The sequence below is a fragment of the Bombyx mori genome, chromosome 15 (assembly GCF_030269925.1).
Source record: "Bombyx mori chromosome 15, ASM3026992v2".
NCBI lineage: Eukaryota > Metazoa > Arthropoda > Insecta > Lepidoptera > Bombycidae > Bombyx > Bombyx mori.
In genome coordinates this window covers 4,607,956-4,628,283 of record NC_085121.1, presented here as the reverse complement: position 1 = coordinate 4,628,283, position 20,328 = coordinate 4,607,956, and the positions used below count along the sequence as shown (strand labels likewise).

Genomic DNA, 20,328 nt, shown 5'->3' with positions numbered 1-20,328 from the left:
AGCGAGGATGGAAAATGACCTCGTTGGACACGCGGAATACGGTTGCTCGCTTCTTCACTACTGTGTCCGTACACCTTATCATTTTGTTTGTTGTAGCTCTCTTCTACGGTAAAAAATTTTTCATCCGAAAAAAGAATTTCCCGATATTTTTTTCCCGCGTACCGCTTCAACAAGGCGTGGTATCTCTTCAGTCTCAGGTCCATTAGACGAGCATTCAAACGATGTCCTGTTTTTCTTCGATATACCCGAAGCCCTAAGTCTTCATTTAACACCCTTTTCACCGTGGTTCTGCTTAACCCCATCTGAAGGGCCAACAGTTTCTGCTTACGTTTGGGATTTCTTTGAATTCGCGCCTTCACAGCTTTTATCACTGCTGGAGTCCTAACAGACCGAGGGCGACCACTTCTTGACCTGTCATCTACACTAGAGTCTTCATTGTATCGTTTGATGGTACGATAAACGAATCTTTTGGTTATATTCAAAATTTTCAGTATGTTAAGCGTCCACTCCATATTTAAAAATGAGTAAAATTCTATACAATATACATTTTTATTTTCATGAACGATTCGAAATTCGAATTCAATAAACTTTTTTGTGGCCAGCATTCTAAAAGAAAAGTTTTTACTGTATGACAATACTTATGACCTGACTAGGTATAAACATACATACATACATATAAACTCATTAATATGGCTGTTATTAATGTACAATTGTCCTAAAGTATCAATAAACAATTTAAAACAAATTTCAAATCAATCCTCAGTCTGTGCTATATAAAAAAAGCATAACATGCATGGTACAACTATCGGTTGAACGCCGTAATGTTTGACTGCATAGCTAAAACGGATGATGACCTGTTGTAGTCCACGTCACCCTATTTTGTCACCCCATTCCGTATGCTCGTAACATGTTTGCTGCAGTAGTACGTTGGGGCTGCACTATTAAGGAAATTGTTAACGGTATTGTTGGATTATATTAGTGCAGTGCATAGAAAAAATTAAATATATTTGTAATCGATATTGTCTCGAAAAATTTCATAGTATGATGTTTTATTTATGATATCAACATGGTACTTTACGCCAATCTACACTTGTGTGGAAATTATTAAAAATTCTAGTAGATTTCGTTTTTTTGTCACTAAAGTTATAGTTTGCTCTTGATTTATCTTGTGAATGTATTTTACAAAAACACTAGTGTCTGACAAACATCATTTCCCAATATTGAATTGCATACATGTAAGCCCTCGTATGGGTTCCGTTGGGAAATTATTTCGGAAATGAACTTAACGAGCATTCCGAAATTGCATTACCAGCTACGAGGAAAACGAGTTAATGTAAAATTGAATATAATTATAATGTATGTACAACTATTTCACGTTTTTTAAATTCGGAAATATTTAAAAACAAAAATTTTATATTTTGACTTAGATAGTTTCCAGTTTACCGCATTATACTACTAAAAATATAAATGTGATCGGGTCGTTGGTGTATTGATTGATTACTTAGATTACTGTTTCGGGTTCATCTTCTGGTCACATTCAACATCTTTGCAAAAAGGTAGGTATTTAGTATTCTGCGTCAACATATTCATCTTCTTGTTTCGTATGTGTGACGACACTCAGCTTAGAATAAAAATACTAATAAAATCAAGCATTTGATGAGGAAAAGCACGACGATATGAATTGCTTCCATAAAATCGTATATTATTTCTTAGTTGACTGTCTCCAACACAATTATGTTCACAATTGACATAGATCATCTTAGTGGATATTAATGGCACAGGAACATAATTGTTTATGAAGTTAAAACAAGATTAGCTTGATTTTCGGTACTGAAATGTAGTAAATATTCATCTACTAACTGACTTGCTAAAAACTAATTATCTATTACTAAGTTTATCAAGTTTCTTCGTTAATTTTATCACATAACGTTTATATGTATTAGCCTAAAATATCTTTGATGGAGGTGTTTATTTTATGTTTGTTAAAAATGGAAAAATTAAAGCTACTAAAAACCACAATAAACACAAATATTGGCATTTATTTTATAAAATACCATGACGGAATAAGCATCTCAGAATAATTTGTTTTTATAATACGTTAAAAATTTATAAACAGATTTATAATTAATAAAGAAGAACAGTATGTTATGTTTAAGTGTTTAAATTTGAGATGTACAAGTAAACAAAATTACTCCTTCGCGTTTACTCACCTGCTAATTTCCTAAGAGATATTTCATATATCGAATTACTCTACGTAACAAGGACATTCACTACACAAATTGACATAAACCATCAAGCTTAATTATCGTATGCTTTTTTAGTCTTATTTGTATGGATACATTAGTAAAATTAAGTGTATCATGTTTTTGCGCCTGCCGGAACACCGGCGGCGTAGCCTGTTCTTTACATCACTGACAATTCCGCCAATTATTTTGATAGAACCTCACAAGCTGTACGAGGCATGCGCGGACCCTCGCCAACTGGACCAAAGCTCACACTGTTGGAAAATAAAGCCCGATAAAACGCAATGTTCGAACTGAGAGGGTTTGTTGCACCGTTCTATTTTTTCAATTTCATATTACTTGAATTTTTATATTTGTTATTGTATATTTAAATGAATGAATGAAAGAAAAACATTGTAGTTGCAAACAATTTTATTTTGGTTAATTAAATCCAGGACACCAGTTGAGACGCCTGCGCGTGTTTTCGATCAATAAGCACACCGTATTTTTCCCAGGTACAGTGTTGCTATGATTGCTGAAGGCGTGTCAAAGAAAAAACAACCTTCACAAAAGTCTTGACAGTATCATTTGATTTGGTACAGTTATTAATTTACTTTGAAGTTCATTCATGAAAGCAAAACAAACTGTTTACTTGCGACTGATAAAATGTCAATAAAGTTCAGTTCGATTTTCTCTTTCGATATTAAACCTACTTTCCAAATGCAATTTCAATTTCTGTACATTTTCTGAAACTTCATTTTAAGCTTCTGTTTATTTAAATAAATTTATTGTATTTGTTAATATTGTTTGCTTCAATTTGTTTGTTAAGCTTAATTAAAGGGTCGTTAATTAATAAAATATTTTAAATTGTAACAGAAATGTATCTGGGTGTACTATGGAAATGTCTAGGTATAAAAACTTAGACTATTGTGTTAGCCGTCAATGACGTTGTTGATTTGGTTATGGGTTTGTTTGATTTTTTTTCGTGCAGTCTGCGAGAGTAGATTTTGTTCTGAAAATGATACTTTTACTACTAACCTATATCTGTCACAAAGCAGTCCGTTGAGTTCCGGTTTAAGTATGATGGGAGAACGGCACGATTGAAACTTCGATTATGTCACAGGTGTGTGAAAACACACACCTTTCTTTGCTTCATATAAAAGTCGGTATTGCAGTGCGGCAATTTTGTTCGCCGTAGACTATGTATTAAATTTAACCATTACAGAATAGTATTATAATCGTATGTAACTCACTTAATATTAAATATATTAATGCTAAATATAAATATATATTTTTTGGAACGAAGTTCGTCCGTAACGTAAGATTTTTATTACTTAAGTATAGTCTTAATATGATGTCTATACAGTGTCTAATGTATAGTCTACGTGATGACGGTTATTATTATTATTATTCATATAAATAGCTGTTTCTCTTTATATTATTATATATATTTTATAAATAATTGTGAATAAAATAAAGTTGATAACTAAAGTACAGTAGTTTTATTTATTTTTATCAATAAAAAAATCGTAATAAAAAATGTATACCCGAATAATTATTTTCTTTATACATACCTCGAATAGAACTTAAAATTAATATTTTTATAATAAGGAATTTCGTTCCAATTTTTTTTATTGCCCTTGTAGGCAGACGAGCATACGGCGCACCTGATGGTGGGTGGTTACTGTCGCCCATGGACTTCAGCAATGCCAGGGGCAGAGCCAAGCCGCTGCCTACCGGTGTCCCACGACACTACATATTTTTTCTTTTTATTGCTTAGATGGGTGGACGAGCTCACAATCCACCTGGTGTTAAGTTGTTACTGAATCCCATAGACATCTACACCGTAAATGCGCCACTCACTTTGAGATATCAGTTCTAAGGTCTCAGTATGGTTACAACGGCTGTCCCGCCCTTCAAACTGAAACGCATTACTGCTTCACGACAGAAATAAGTGAACTTCTGCAGTGAACCGCTTACAGTTAAGATTTTACCTGCGTTTTTATTATTATTATTTTTTGCCTTTCAAGAGTATGGTGAGTAGTTACTGTTGCTCATGGACGTCAGCAACGTCAAAGGTCTGAGCCTAAGCTATTGTAAATCGTGGAGCTATTCGCAAACCTCGTTTGAAGAAAAACATGTCATAGCGCTCGGGAAACACCATGGAGGGGAGTCCATTCTAGAGTCGTATGGTACAAGCCAAAAAAACTCTGGATTCGCACTGTGGATATAATATGTGGATGAACGCAGCGCTTCTAGATAGTTCTGATGAAATTTGCTCCAATGGTGAAAGGTGCAATGGTACAAAGAAGATGGATAGTTCATATCGAACAATTCTTCATATAGCTCCCCATGAAATGTATTGTGCAAAACACACAGAGAACTAAATTCCCTCCATTGACCCGAAGGTTTCAAGGTGTCTCAGGTGCCAGAAACAAATCCATTTGAAATAAATTATCAACAGAGTGTGTCTCAACAGAGTGCATAGTGCGGTGTCAGCCCGGCGGACTCCACATATAGGCGGCGACGTGAAATGTCAAATCACATTAAAATTTATCTGCCAATCTGCCTATCTGCGATTTATCTAATAGTTATAACGTGTCTGTGTCTGAGGGTGCCCCTGGGCATGCCGATGTTACATGAGGCCCAGTCGCGTCACTCCCCAAAAGGTAGTCTATGGGTCGAGAGACACGGGGCCGAGTCGCACCACTTCTAGACACGTCACCACCGGTAGACAACCGGTGAACAAGAGACTCTGTGAGGAGGATCTCAGGGCGCCACCACTTACCGCTCTGGGAGACTTAAACCAATAAAAGAAACAAATTACAATTAACAATATTGTATTTATTGGACACAGATATTTAAAACATAAAATAAGCTAAATTACTATAATACTAGGCTGCACTAAAAGTATCGGGAATGGAATATTTCCACTGTTCCTGTCATATTAAAATCTTTTTAATTGAAAACTCCTTGGTTTTAAAAATCGAATACCATTTATTTATTTAAAAAAAGATTCTCGGTCTTGTCACGAGGTTTCGTCAAACTTGTTTAGTCGTTGAGAAAATGGAATTGACTGGAGAAAATTCAGAGCGATGATTTATTATGACTTTCGAAGTGGTTTAACACAAAAACAGTATGTTGACCGGATGATTTCTGCATTTGGTGATGAAGCCCGATCCAAAACCACAATTTATCGCTGGTTTGCTGAGTTTCAACGTGGACGTGTCAAGCTCAGTGATGATCCCCGTCAAGGTCGTCCCAAAACTGCAGTCACCCAAGAAAACGTTGATGCTGTGCGTAAGCTGATTGAGGAAGATCGACATGTGACATATCGCAAAATTCAGGCAACTTTAGACATTGGCATGAGTCAAATACAAATAATCTTGCATGAACAATTAGGTGTAAAAAAGTTGTTTTCCCGATGGATACCGCATTCGCTCTGTGAAGAGCAAAAAGCGGCTCGCGTTACTTGGTGCGTCAGAACTCTCGAAAGATTCCACGCAGGATCCTCAAATGCTGTATACAACATTGTATCATGTGACGAATCCTGGATATACGCGTACGAACCCGAAACAAAAAACCAGTCACGAGTTTGGGTGTTCGAAAATGAGTTAAAGCCAACAAAAATTGTTCGTTCACGGAGTGTTGCAAAAAAAATGGTGGCCACGTTTGTCTCCAAAACCGGCCATGTTACGTCTATTCCTCTTGAGGGACAAAGAACGGTTAATGCAGAATGGTATGCTAGCATTTGTTTGCCACAGGTCGTTTCTGAACTCCGTAAAGAGAACTGCAACCGCCGCATCATCCTCCATCACGACAATGCGTGTTCTCACACCGCGCACAGAACAAAAGAATTTTTAGAGCAAGAAAACATAGAATTATTAGACCATCCGCCGTACAGCCCCGACCTAAGCCCTAATTATTTCTATACTTTCCCTAAAATAAAGAATAAATTGCGTGGACAGAGATTTTCATCACCTGAAGAAGCTGTGGACTCCTACAAAACGGCCATTTTGGAGACCCCAACTTCCGAATGGAATGGTTGCTTCAATGATTGGTTCCATCGTATGGAAAAATATGTCAAATTTCGCAGAGAATACTTCGAAAAGCAATAAATACATTTTTAAATAGTAATGTTGTGTTACTTCGTTAATTCCCGAAATTTTCAGTGCCGCCCTCGTAGTTATAAGATACTAGTGAGAGGTTAAAACAGTTACAATATTATTATTATTATTTTTTTTTTTTTATTGCCCTTGTAGGCAGACGAGCATACGGCCCACCTGATGGTGAGTGGTTACCGTCGCCCATGGACTTCAGCAATGCCAGGGGCAGAGCCAAGCCGCTGCCTACCGCTTAATACTCTCCACAAGCCTCGTTTGAAGAAGGACATGTCATAGCGCTCAGGAAACACCGTGGAGGGGAGCTCATTCCATAGCCGGATGGTACGTGGCAAAAAAGATCTCTGGAAACGCACTGTGGATGACCGCAGTGGCTCCAGGTAGTATGGATGAACTCTACTCCGGTGGCGGGCGGTGCGATGGTAAAAACGAGATGCCGGTATCATCTCGAACAACTCCTCAGAGCACTCCCCATGGAACATACGGTACAAAATACAGAGGGAACCGAAGTCCCTCCGCGGACCAAGTTTGACGCAGCTTGAGTGATGGAATATTTGTTTTATCAGACACTGTTTTAATGTACTCGTTTGTGATTTAACGTAATTAGAAAAAATATCCTACTGTATAACGTCAGCTCATAATTACTCGCCAATTAATAATCTTTTTTTTCGATCGACAGAAAAGAAACATAATAATAATACACAATTATTTTACTTTTTTTTTTTTTTTTTTTTTTTTTTTTTTTTTTTTTTTTTTTTTTTTTTTTTTTTTTTTTTTTTTTTTTTTTTTTTTTTTTTTTTTTTTTTTTTTTTTTTTTTTTTTTTTTTTTTTTTTTTTTTTTATTGCTTAGATGGTTGGACGAGCTCACAGCCCACCTGGAGTAAAGTGGTTACTGGAGCCCATAGACATCTACAACGTAAATGCGTCACCCATCTTGAGATATAAGTTCTAAGATCTCAGTATAGTTACAACGGCTGCCCCACCCTTCAAACCGAAACGCAATACTGCTTCACGGCAGAAATAGGCAGGGTGGTGGTACCTACCCGCGCGGACACACAACAGGTCCTACCACCAGTTGAAGTTAGTTTACAATTACAATTGTCTTGCTGTTATTATTAATATATAATAATAGTTTTCTAGTAATATAATATCCAAAATTACGATTAAAAACATTTGACCTATATAAGGAAGAATAATGGCTAGGTGGTGCGATGACCTTCGCACGGTGGCCGGCAAGAAGTGGATGAGGAGAGCCGCAGACCGGGCTCAGTGGTAAGGATTGGGAGAGACCTATGTCCAGCAGTGGACGACTGCGGGCTGTTGATGATGATTTTTGATGAAGGAAGAACCATGTTTTTTTTCATAGATATTTCTGTTATTGGCTAGATTAAGTCAACTACATCAAAAGTAAAGTATTTATTTTATTTTATTTCATATTGGTATAGTATTGGCTTATGCGACTACGTCTCTAGTTATATACCGGAGTTTACAGTTTGCGAAATTTCCATTGTTAACATTTAACGACGGACGCAAACACAGTCCCCCGGGATATGTCCCTAATACATGTAAATGTTAATGTATTCGAAGGGTGAATCTATTGAAATATGTAGGTACAGATTGATTTTGCCAGCGTACTCTTGAGAAAACCTTTACTATATCCAGGAGTGAAATGATTTTGGTTTAAGCAACATTTTTGCAACTTTACAGGAGAGCCATTTAAAGTTTAAAATTCGTAAAAAATATTCAATCCAATTTCAATGGAGTAAACTTAATTGAAACTAAATTAAACAACTAAACACCTCGAACTGTTGATGCTAATACCAAATAAAACGCACCTTTAATTACAAAGGTAAAGGTCGCGTATCCTGTGGACCGTATGGTAAACAGTCGACGTCGCCCTAAACACCTCAATACGGATCCTCGCCGAACCCGTCGCTTGCAACGAAGGGCTCGACGAATAAATTAACCCGTAGACACAGCCCACCGAGTTTCTCGCCGGATCTTCTCAGTGGGTCGCGTTTCCGATTCGGTGGTAGTTTCTGCGAAGCACTGCCCTTGCTAGGGCCAGTGTTAGCAACACTCCCGGTTTGAGCCCCGTGAGCTCACCTACACGTCAAGGAGAAGCTGAAATAGCCTCTCAAGGCTATCAGGATAAGTAGGAAAAAAAATCGGACATGATATACGACCGTGTAACAATGACAAATGAAAACGAACAGAGTCAGTGTCCGATGAAAAAATAAAACAGGATTTTATATCCAATAAATTATTGAAAGTAAGAAATCGATGAGTTTTATTTAATTTCAAGTGTATTGTTTCTTTATAGAACATTTATATTACCTAACACTTGTTAATTGAATGTTTTCCCACTACGATTTTTTTATTAAAAAATCCACGTTCGGTAAATAAAAAACATTAAAGTGTGTTCGGTACTTTTATTTAAAATTCACTTCCCAAGGGAGATTTAAAAATAGATACTAAAAGCATCGACAAAAACGTTTCAAACTATTTTCTTGCGTTCGGATATAAGTGCCAGTTTTTCGAGATAAATTGTACGCTGCGTATTTTTGGAGGCAAATTAAGGGAAAAACTGTGAATTATGAAACATCAAATCGCTAATGGTCCCAAGCATTTCTAATGAGCTAAATTTAAGAAGTCAATATGATAAAAGTCTAAAAGCCAGAATAGCATTAATAATTAAGTAATGTTTATCTAGCTTTTTAATAGGGAACTAAAGATAATATATTATGAAAAGAGAATGATTATGCCTCCCACACTTTATCTCTGAGCATATTTACGAACAGGGGCTATGAATATTTAAGAAAGTTTTATACTATCTTCCTCCTCGCGTCGTTTTCCTGATTACTGAGGGTCGTGACTCCCCCGCTGCATAAGTTTCTCCCAACGATTCCCCTCCATCTGCTGCGATCCTTAGCTTCATGAAGGGCATTGTGGAAGTTGATGTTTAGAGAAGATCGTATTTGGTCCGATCATCGCGTGGGACTGCGTCCTCTGGGACGTCTACCATCTACCTTTCCTGTCCTGTTTCCTTTTATACTATACCTACTAGTTAAGTACCTAATTAAATTTAAAAGATGTGTTTTAGTATACACTTAACAAATAAACAACTAAAATTACATACTAAATGACTCATGTTGACATAGCTGAGTGTCAGGAAGAAGTTGGCTATACCACTTACGTAGGTAAACTACAGGTAAACAAAGAATAATAAGTGACAATAACTGACGTCTACCGAACGCTTTGATTATTTCATAGCCTTTAAAGTATATTTCAGTGGATTATTTAGAGAATGCAAAAAGTATGCAATCTTAATAAGCTATTTATAAATTAGAGAATTTTTACATCACTAGTTTTTCGGTATGTGTACCTGATTTAATTTAAAAGAAAAGCACTCATTCATGGACATGAGGAAATCCGATCCGTATCTGATTTTCGTAGCTATAAATGGATTGACTATCTCACGCTCCAGTTACATTAGGGGTTTATCATATACATCGAAACTTGAACGCAAAACCTTTTTCATATTTAAATATCCGTGTCTGCTCTGAGGTATTGTTCGAGATGATACCGTCATCTCGTTTTTACTATCGCACCGCCCGCCACCGGAGTAGAGTTCATCCATACTACCTGGAGCCACTGCTGTCATCCACAGTACGTTTCCAGAGGTCTTTTTTGCCGCGTACCGTCCGGCTATGGAATGAGCTCCCCTCCACGGTGTTTCCCGAGCGCTATGACATGTCCTTCTTCAAACGAGGCTTGTGGAGAGTATTAAGCGGTAGGCAGCGGCTTGGCTCTGCCCCTGGCATTGCTGAAGTCCATGGGCGACGGTAACCACTCACCATCAGGTGGGCCGTGCGCTCGTAAGTCTACAAGGACAATAAAAAAAAACCGGGTGAGCTCACGGGCTGTGACTTGGTGTTAAGTGGTTACAATAGTGGCACTCATAGATATCAACAAAATAAAAGCCTCCAATCACATAGAGACATTAGTTCTAAGTCTGTTTTATAATACAATGGCTGTCCCACCCTTCAAACCGACATGCATTACTGCTTTGCAGCACAAATAAACACTGTGGTGGTACCTATTCGTACGGTCTCACTAGACGCCCTACGACCAAGGTTCACGGTGGTTGACTTTTACTTCGCCGTGTTCTTAGAATACCGTAGAATTTGTTCGTGGAAAAGTGTTAAGTGAGGATATTTTTTATAAAATGGTACTAGCTTGAGGGCCAAAAACTCCTGTTTATAGGCACTTTTTTTTTATTGCTTAGATGGGTGGACGAGCTCACAGCCCACCTGGTGTTAAGTGGTTACTGGAGCCCATAGACATCCACAACGTAAATGCGCCACCCACCTTGAGATATAAAGTTCTAAGGTCTCAAGTATACAACGGCTGCCCTACCCTTCAAACCGAAACGCATTACCGCATAAAAAATCGATCACAGATAAAATTCATTAACTCCATAAACATATTTTATAAATAATATAAGGGGTCTCTTTAATTGCAAGGCTGACCACATATCGTTCCATTTTGATCAAATAAAAATGCATGTAGAAACACAAAATCAATATATATTTTTTCTTACATAATTTTATAATTTCCATAGTCATAGTCGTACATATTGCACTTTCACTTACAAAATAGAAAAGCTTTCACAATACAGTTATTTGCACATTACTTTCTATATTTGTTGTCTTAAACAAAGTGTGTTTTGTTTAAAGCCTAAATAAATATTACTACTACCATGTTTTATTGATTTATGCATCTGAAAGAGCGGCAACACCGGGAAGCACTTTTCCTGTTAACAAAAATACATCATTTTAAATTGTGTCAACGTTCTCGTCGAACTGGTCGAATGTGTGTGAGGAGTTCGATGAGCAACCTAGCTCATAGAGACAACCCATTGAGTTTCTCATCGGATCTTTTCAGTTGGTCGCTATTCCGTTCCAGTGGGACATTCATCGAAGCACCGCTTTTGCTAGGGCCAGTATTAGCAAGTCCTACCGGTTTGAGCCTCGTGACCTCACCTACCGCACGTATGGGGAGTGCTTTGAGGAATTGTTTGAGATGATCTGAGATGTTTTTTTTTTATAAGTTCTAAGATCTGAAGTATAGTTACAACGGCTGCCCCACCCTTCAAACCGAAACGCATTACTACTTCACGGCAGAAATAGGCAGGGCGGTGGTACCTACCCTCGCGGACTCACAAGAGGTGTCCTACCACCAGTAATCTGAGATGATGATGAGTGGGCTTCTTTTTTTATATAAAGGTAAGTAATACAGTAGGAAGTAAAATTGTATGCTTGCCGTACCACCATGGAATACCAATCTTACGTAGTAAATATACTAAAATCATTTGAGAGTCGTAACTGTTTGCGATCAAATCCTGAGTATATCAATATCATAGTATAAAAAATGAAGATTCATTTCGCCTTTGCCTTCGGACTTTAGTAACAACAGCTGTCAATTTCTTTTTTTTTTCCTGCTTATGCTGATAGCCTTGAGAGGCTATTTCAGCGTAACCCTAATAGGTGAGCTCACGGAGCTCAAACCTGACGACGTTGCTAACACGAACCCCAGCAAGAGCCGTGCTTCGCAGAATCTACCACCGGATGGTAAACGCGACTCACTGAAAGGATCCGGCGAGAAACTCAGTGGGCTATGTCTGTGAGTTAATTTACTCGTCGAGGCCTTCGTCGCAAGCGACGGGTTCGACGAGAACGATGATCGGACAATTTCTCAATTTTATATATTTCTAGTGACAAATCAAGATTTCTATCAAATATTTTTTTACCTTCGAGTAACTCCAGAGAAGCTCCACCGCCAGTAGAGACGTGCGAGACCTTGTCCTCTGTTCCCCACTTGGCGCAACACGTTGCAGTATCACCACCACCTGAATAAAAAAATTAATAAAACGACTTAGGTGGATAAATTACTAGTAGGAACTCTCAACTATGTTTTTTATGTGTCATTTAAAGGCAGAACTGGACACCATGGGACAAATACCCTTATGACTTAATGTACTTACCAATGATTGTGACGGTTCCATTGGATGTAGCCTTTACGACACCATCCATGATGGCTCGGGTTCCACCTGCGAATTTCTCAAACTCAAACACGCCAGCAGGTCTAAAAAAAAAACAATATTTCGATGTACTGAAGATATAAAGGTTAAGACAAAAAAATTAGTTAGCAATCCTTAAAATATTGTGTCAATAATAAGTACAAAGTTTTTCATACACACCCATTCCACACAATAACTTTAGCTCTGGCAATAGGATCTGCGAAGAGCTCTCGTGATTTCGGTCCAACATCGAGTCCCATCCATCCATCAGGAATTCCGGTTTCAACATTAGCTTCTCCCACCTAATAAAACAGCCCAAATTATTATTGATAACATTATCAATACATATAAATAAAATTGGAGTGTCTGTTTGTAATATTGAACTAACCGCTTTTTACTACATGCTTATGAATATATATTCGGTACATACACCAAAATAACATTTTTTACAATTTTTGTCTGTCTGTCTGTCTGTCTATCTGTTTGTTTGTTCCGGCTAATCTCTGGAACGGCTTGACCGATTTTGACGGGACTTTCACTGACAGGTAGCTGATAATATAAGGAGTAACTAAGGCTACTTTTTTTAGACTAGCTTCGCCCCGCGGCGTCACCCGCGGTACGACAATAACCGTGGGTAGCATCGCGGGACTCAACTATCAATTATAAATTTTAATGTTTCCAAACCGAAGCGAGGGCGGGTCGTTATTAACAACTATAAACAAATATTCAAAATCAATAAACTCGAGCTATGCAACTATTCTGGTGTTCAAGTCCCTCAAGCAGCTATAAATTTTTCTAATGGAATTCATATTTAACATGTTTTCATATATTAATTCAACAATGTAATATATTATAATAATACACATATATAACATCGTGTAATATAAATTAAACTCGCATACATTTTAATTTGTATAATTATTAGTGAAAGGGTAACGTGGGATCTAGCATGTGTAGGTACTACCACCATGTCTATGCGGTCCCATTTAAAGGATAGTACATATTATACTGGTATGATCACGGAATAGATAAATAAGGTTGGAATGGTAATGTAGGCGGGGCAAGCGTGCCACAGTTATGATAGAACAAACATAACTCGACCGATTCTTTCATTCACCGCGTTTAGTGCGCTTCGGACTACTTGGCGAACAGATCTCCGCTTTATAGTGCCGTGTTGTGCAATTATAACTTGTAAAACAAAAAATCAGACCTCAAGTATAGAGCGAGGAGGTATATCTTTCGATCGGTAAGTCGAAATTACCATTTAATTACAATATTATTTGTCTAAAACATAAAAATATACTGAGCATTATGAAATTCCAAACATTAACAATATTATTGCAGCAAGTTATAAATAGCATACATTGCGCGATGTGTACTCGCCTAATGAACGCAATGACCAAGTCAGCTTCCAATGTACTATATGCATTGCGTTCTCTACACTTCAATCTTTGAAATTTCGGCCTTTGCCCTGATTGGCCGTGCAGTTTGTCGATAGTGAGGTGACCATGTGGTAAAATCATCGACAGAATTCTCGACTATATTTACATTTGACATGGATAATTTTTGCATTATTTTATATTTAATTAATGATACCTAGTATATTCTTAGTGAGACGTATTTTGAGTAAAATAAATATGTATTATTATTATTGAATTATTATCATTGAATTAAAGTGAAGGTATAATATAAAGGGACATGTAGACCTCTAATTTACGGATATTTACTATATTGTCTAAGACGTATTAAAATCTAAGTAAAATGCTATTTGACTTATGCAGTAAATTAAAAATTTTAGGTTTCCTAAAGAACCTAACGCCAGGGAACAATGGATTGACGTGACAGGTAGAGGAAACTGGAGACAAAGACGAGTACTATTTGCTCTAAACATTTTACTGAAAATGATTTTGTCATAAAAAAAATCAGAATACACTTAGTTTTGAAAAATTCATTCGCAATTAATAGCAAGCGCCAACTGCTTAACAAATACGTTTTATTCCAGCGACAGTGACTATTTGTAATTAATAAGAATAAAATAGTTTTTTTTTTTCAATATTTATTTCATGTTTCATTTTCTCCATTCATTCATCAGATAATTTATCGATAAAGAATATCGAATTTATCAAGCACTAGCGTGTATGAACATTTTTATTGCCTTTTTGCGTGTGTGAGTGTGTATGCCTACGGGTGTTTTGTGCTAGTTTGCGAACGAATATCTGTCCTGAGATTTATGTGTGGGTGTTTTTGTTGTGTGCGAAATACTTGTAATCACAGTGTGTGTATGTGTAGAAATTAAAATAGTGGGGATGAAGCGGCGACACTGGTTCTAATACAAAATTAGAGCAAAGGCCTTTCCAACCTTATTTATCTATTCCGTGGGTATGATAATATGTTTTACAACGTGGTTTCAAAGTGATCGGCGGCATTCACATTGTGATGTCTCTAAGCTCCAGTAACCACTTAACAGCAGGTAGACATTCAGCTCGCGCATATTGCTATACAATGAAATTAACTTACCGAGGCATTTTCATCAAATTTATCAGCTGTCACAAAATCAACAGGCAGGTGAACTTTAACATTGTTTTTCTCAGCTTTTTCCAATAGTTTTGTCACAATTTTAGCTCCCTCAGCGTCATACAGGGAATTACCAATCTAAATAGAAGTTGTTTATAAATAATTGGGTACAAATACAACACTAATCATGCTTCCAAACTAAAATTCTCTATACAGCTGCATTAATGTAGTATATTGTTTAAGAAAAGTATGGATAAATCTCAGTTTTATAAGATTTTGTATTTTAGGATTAAAACTTTAGAATAGATCTGATTGATAATTTTGAACAGTTTATAATTAGTTTTTTTCAAATATTTAAGTTAAATCTAAAAGTTTACCCTTAAAAATTTTAATACAGAAAGCAACTGTTGTCTGAGAAGTTGCAGCTTGGCATAGTGATGGATTAAAATTCTCCATTTCTCATTACATAATTACAATATATTACATAATAATATTTATACATCTTACTGGCATTCCTTTGGTTTCCTTCAAGAATGTGTATGCCATACCCCCTCCAATTATCATTTCATTTACTTTATCAAGCAGGTTCTCTATAAGTAAGATTTTGTCTGCTACTTTAGCTCCACCAAGGATAGCCAGGAAGGGCCTTAAATAGTATTGACAAAAATTGTATTTTAGGTACCGATTAAAAACTACATCTATTCAGTATAATTAATCTATCATATAATGTTAGTTTGCACAGATTGTGCCACTGATAAACCAATTTGTATATGGTTTTTATTCATGCATTTAGATAATTTCAAATTTATAAGAGAGCTTTATTCATGTCTTTTTTATTATTTTTCTTTTTGTTAGATGGGTGAACTAGCTCCACGGCCACCTGGTGTTAAGTGGTTACCTTGAGACATGTATTCTAAGGTCTCAGTTCTAAGTCAGTACAACGACTGCCCCACGCAGAAATAGGCAGGATGGTGGACTCACAAGATGTCCTACCACCAGTAATTACGCAAATTATAAATTTGCAGGTGTGATTTTTATTACATGATGTTATAGCTTCACAGTGGAAGTCAATCGGTCATCAATTTCATGAGAAAAATTGGTACATGATTGCAGGATTCGAACACTGTTACATCGCTATACAAAAGCAACAAATATCTCATGCTTTAGGCCACGACAACTTCACTAATATTCATTATTGTTCAGTAATAAAAGAATTATAATTTTCTCTTATTTTAGTGTTATCTAATAACGTCTTTTATGTGACATTATCTTGCGAAGTTGAGTGGAAGTATTACATAGTCAATTTCAATAGCCTATTTACTATGTAAAGTCTATCAGACAGTAATTCTCATTCGTTTTTTAAATAATGCAATTACCTCTCAGGTTCATGTAAAGCTTTGGCAAAGTATTGAAGCTCTTTCTTTAGTAAGAAACCACTGGCCCTCTGCTCAAAACCTTCTCCCACCATTGAACTGTGCGCTCTATGTGCAGTACCTGTTTATAGAATAATTTGTAACTGTTAGAAATACACCATGTATTGAGTTTCCTGAGTAAATAAGTTGGGTTTTTTTTTTTTATCATCCTGAGTACAGTCACTCAGTTCACATTAATTTTTCATAAAGAGGCAAAAAAAAACTGCTGAATGGAAAGTCCTGCTGGCTCTTAGTTACACTGTATGTGATAGGTTATTAACTACCAAGAGTGTTCAAGTAACAGAATGAACCAAAAAGCATATTCTAAATTTGTTTACATTTTAATGTTAAGAGACAGTTTTTTTTACTAGATACATTGGTTGTATCAGAGTGGTTATCTGTGTTGTGTACACAATTCAGTACCAGATACCAGTTAGAAAGGATTTTAACCTTTTACAGTGTGAGAATTCTTAATAATTCATCACTATACTTACCAAAAGCATCATTAATATAGACATCACCAAGTTTTCTCAAGCTTGCCCTAAAGGCTTTAACTTTTTCTGGATCAGCCTTCACTTTAGCACCTGAAGCATCTACACCTTTGCCTTCCTCTTCAATGTGGAAGCGAAGATTCTCCAGTAGGATAATTGAACCAGCTGAAGGATTAGCACATGCTGTTTCAACCTCCGGGCCTATGCAGTCATTCAAAAATGTCACATCCCTGTAAAGTTTTATTTAATGAAGTTTAAATCCTACTAATATTATGAAATGTGAAGTTGTTTGAATGTTTCTAACTTAATTAGAATTAAACCATTTACTAAATTTAAGTAAAATTTGGTCATAGACACATCATATCCTGGTTAATACATAGGATACTTTTAATCTTAGTAAGGAGGTCCCTTGGGATTATATTTCACCTTTGTATTTTTAGTTGTGATTTTATCACTAGATAGTTTTGGCATTGTTACCAATGATTTAGTTAAAATTGTAAAATATTGATATTGGAGCTTCATTGTTCTTAACAATTTAAGGGTTGTCCATGTGTGTTTTATTTGATAATTTTATAAGTGATTTGTCTTAATTTACAGATTATAATTTAAATTAAGAATAGCTATTGTTGAAAAAAAAAACCATTAAAAAAAAGAAACTTAGCAGGAACTCATCTGAGCACTCCTTGTTTTTCACATCGTCATCTATGTTGGCTGTTAAGGCATATCACTTGCCCAAATCTTGCCCTTTTCATGTTCAGATGATACACGTGAGATAGCCAAAATAAATATGTTATTTTCTGTCACATTTTCAAGGTTCACACATATTCAGGCTTGTTTTCCAATTTAGATTGGAATCAGTGTTTATGCATTTAGTAATATCACCTAATATTACAAATGTGAAATTAGAAAATATTTGCATGGTTTTCTCTGTATAAAATCTATTCAATGAATGAGACAAGAAAGACAAAATTAATAGTTTTAACTTGTTACTTTTTTCCCTATATAAAAACCTTATTTCTTGGATTTCAAGTTATCTGCTTGAATGAGAAAGAATTTTCAAGTAGCTGTAACAATTATTTTAATTTCAATTTAATTTCATCATACTTCATTGGTTTTAAGTTTTTGAGGGTTTACTTGCTGCTACAGGCACACAATTTCCATTTAAGCAATAATACTCTTATTCAAAACTTTATAATTAAGTCGAGTACTTGGCTATAACATAGCCTATCACTCAATTCACTGGTGTACTCACATCAGAATCTATTAGGTTTCCAAATTTATTACTATGATACGATATGTCGAACAGTAATGTAGGTGTTAATATTTAGAACTAATTCTTTTAAACACTTACTTGTTCAGCAATTTTTTTAGCTCTTCAGCGACTGGTTTGAGGGTGTACTTGAGATTTACCTGGCCATCCGGTCTACCCAAATGCGACATAAGTACAACTGATTTAGCGCCTTTATCCAAAGCATATTTAACGGAATCTAAGGCAGCTACAATGCGCTGGTTGTTTGTAATCACTCCTTCTTTAAGCGGTACATTGAAATCCACACTAAAATGACATTAAATTCAAGATACTTATTAAATATAAGAAGTGCTCAGAGTTTGAAACAACTTTGATTGTTAAATAAGTACACACCGCATTAGAACTCTTTTGCCGGTTAAGTTAAGTGCATCAATACTTAATTTGTTTAAAGCCATTCTAAGTAGAAAGTTAAATTCTTTTTGATTCTTCGAAGCTTTCTGTCTTAGGTAATTTTCGAGAAATTTTTAAATTCCTGTGCAGAGAAATTGACAAAATTAACCTTGTGAATTTTGAATGTCAAAGAGGTCAAACTTTGTTGCCATAGCATTAAATTATTACTTTTTTTATGACCTGGTAACTAAGACTTTTAGGTCAAGTCTTATTTTAATTCTAATGATACGTAAGTTTTTTATATGAAAATGATATTATGAAATGAAATGAAGTTGATTATTATGAAATATGGCATGAAATGAAATGAAAACGAAATGAAATGAGATGAGATGATATGATATGGGATGAACTATAATCTCAGTAAAATGGTGGTCATTTACTCAGACTTTTTCAGATGTGGATTTTTTGGAAGATCCCGAGTAGTTACGTTCAGCGGCTTTGTTTCATTTTCCCACATTTGTGCACTTTCACAGACACTAAACAGTCAATAAACCACCGTTATTACACATTTAAACCTGAACAAACACTAATTAGACAAAATAAAACAAATCACACAACTTCACTCCTCGTGTTCCCGCCAAAAAGTCTTAAATTGTTACCAATATATCTATTGGTGGATAAAGTTAAGAACTTTAAAGGTTTTTGTCGGTAAAGACGACACTTTTTGATGTTTCGATTATTAAATTGAATTTTTTTTAATGATTTGACAAAATAGCCGGAAGAAAGGATTCTCTAGTAGTATTTTTTGGTTGGCAGTTCTGACAATGTTTGCGTCAGTTGTGAAAAAAGCACAATTACTATTCTTACTAATTTCCTAAAATTTCGGGAGTCTTTGGAAGTCAGCTCGCCAAGTGCCAGTTGATATTAGTTTTGTGTGGAATCATTTTTCAATCAATTTAAAAATACGCTTTTCACCATAAACTCTATGATGAGGTCACCAGAATGGTTTGGTATGGTAAATTAACCTTAAACATAAACCACAAAAACTTTATGAATTTGTGGTACTATCATATTATATTATGGAGAAGGTAGTTGTAGCTATCGTAAAACTGCTCGAATACCTAACAGCTCCAGCAGCTGCTTCGTGAATATCTTTGAAAAGGACTAATTTGGGCTCATGAGCTATTAATAATTATGTAATAGTTTTCAACAGCAGAACTAAAAGTTTATTAGGAGATTTGGTCATTACGTATCAAGGGCCATGACGATTACATAACTGCTACTTGTATTATGCCTTGGTCGTACCGATATTGAATATATTATTCCTGATACTGAAGGAAATAGATTGTCCTTTTGCTTGAGGGTAATAGGCATTCAAGTGATGATTTATCTGGCTTAGAGGACTTACATAATAGTGGACTGGAATGGAAGAAGGTAATGGAAAACATCAACACCAAGAGACTTCAAAATACTTGTTATTTACTAATTCGGGACGATCATTACAGAAATTTAAATCAATTAATAGGAACAATTTTTCGAAAATTTTGAAAGGTTCGATTTATACGATGTTCTTAAAATAACGTTCTCCACATAATACATAATTTTCTTTTCCCATGTTTTTAAAAACTTTCCACAAGTATGTTAACATTGTCATATGTAAATTTCAAAAGTGTCTTGGCAACATTATGCACGCATTGGGACGCCCGGATTTAGAATGTTCTTTTAAAATCTACGTTGAACTAAATGAAGAAAAGAGACTGCGCGAAGTACAAAACTTTTTAATTTGTCGAAACTTTCATTTACTTTGTTATTCTGTGTGTAATAGTGATTGTGTGGGGTGACGAATA

At 35.7% G+C, this 20,328-nt stretch overlaps 2 protein-coding genes across 4 annotated transcripts in view; both read right to left on the bottom strand.

Annotated features, from left to right (window-relative positions):
• Positions 1–3,707, bottom strand: part of LOC101738715 (PDZ domain-containing protein 8) — a 31,299-nt gene extending 27,592 nt beyond the window's left edge. The window contains exon 1 of one of the 3 annotated variants that reach the window (XR_002430893.2): positions 2,211–3,707. The gene's annotated coding sequence lies outside the window, so the exon portion shown is untranslated. The remainder of the gene's footprint in view (positions 1–2,210) is intronic. The other 2 variants (XM_021349608.3, XM_004928725.5) reach the window with 2 other exon arrangements.
• Positions 3,708–10,914: 7,207 nt separating this feature from the next.
• LOC101739645 (phosphoglycerate kinase) lies at positions 10,915–18,745 on the bottom strand. Its single transcript, XM_004928563.3, has 10 exons — positions 18,485–18,745; positions 18,194–18,397; positions 16,846–17,072; positions 16,316–16,433; positions 15,447–15,585; positions 14,943–15,077; positions 12,606–12,727; positions 12,390–12,490; positions 12,156–12,254; positions 10,915–11,159 (listed from the first exon to the last, which is right to left on the bottom strand). Exons 1-10 carry the CDS (start codon positions 18,544–18,546, stop codon positions 11,119–11,121), a joined length of 1,248 nt encoding a protein of 415 aa, XP_004928620.1. The 5' UTR covers positions 18,547–18,745; the 3' UTR covers positions 10,915–11,118.
• Between the last annotated feature and the right edge of the window lie 1,583 nt (positions 18,746–20,328).

What these genes read in the sequence shown, in the direction of transcription:
- LOC101739645 (XM_004928563.3), bottom strand. Translation starts at nt 18,546, where the DNA reads ATGGCTTTAAACAAATTAAGTATTGATGCACTTAACTTAACCGGCAAA. An exon ending in AGGAAACCAAAGGAATGCCA is followed by an intron (nt 15,078 to 15,446) that starts GTAAGATGTATA and finishes ACTTCTATTTAG; the next exon opens with ATTGGTAATTCCCTGTATGA. An exon ending in TTCTCTGGAGTTACTCGAAG is followed by an intron (nt 11,160 to 12,155) that starts GTAAAAAAATAT and finishes TTTTGTTAACAG; the next exon opens with GAAAAGTGCTTCCCGGTGTT.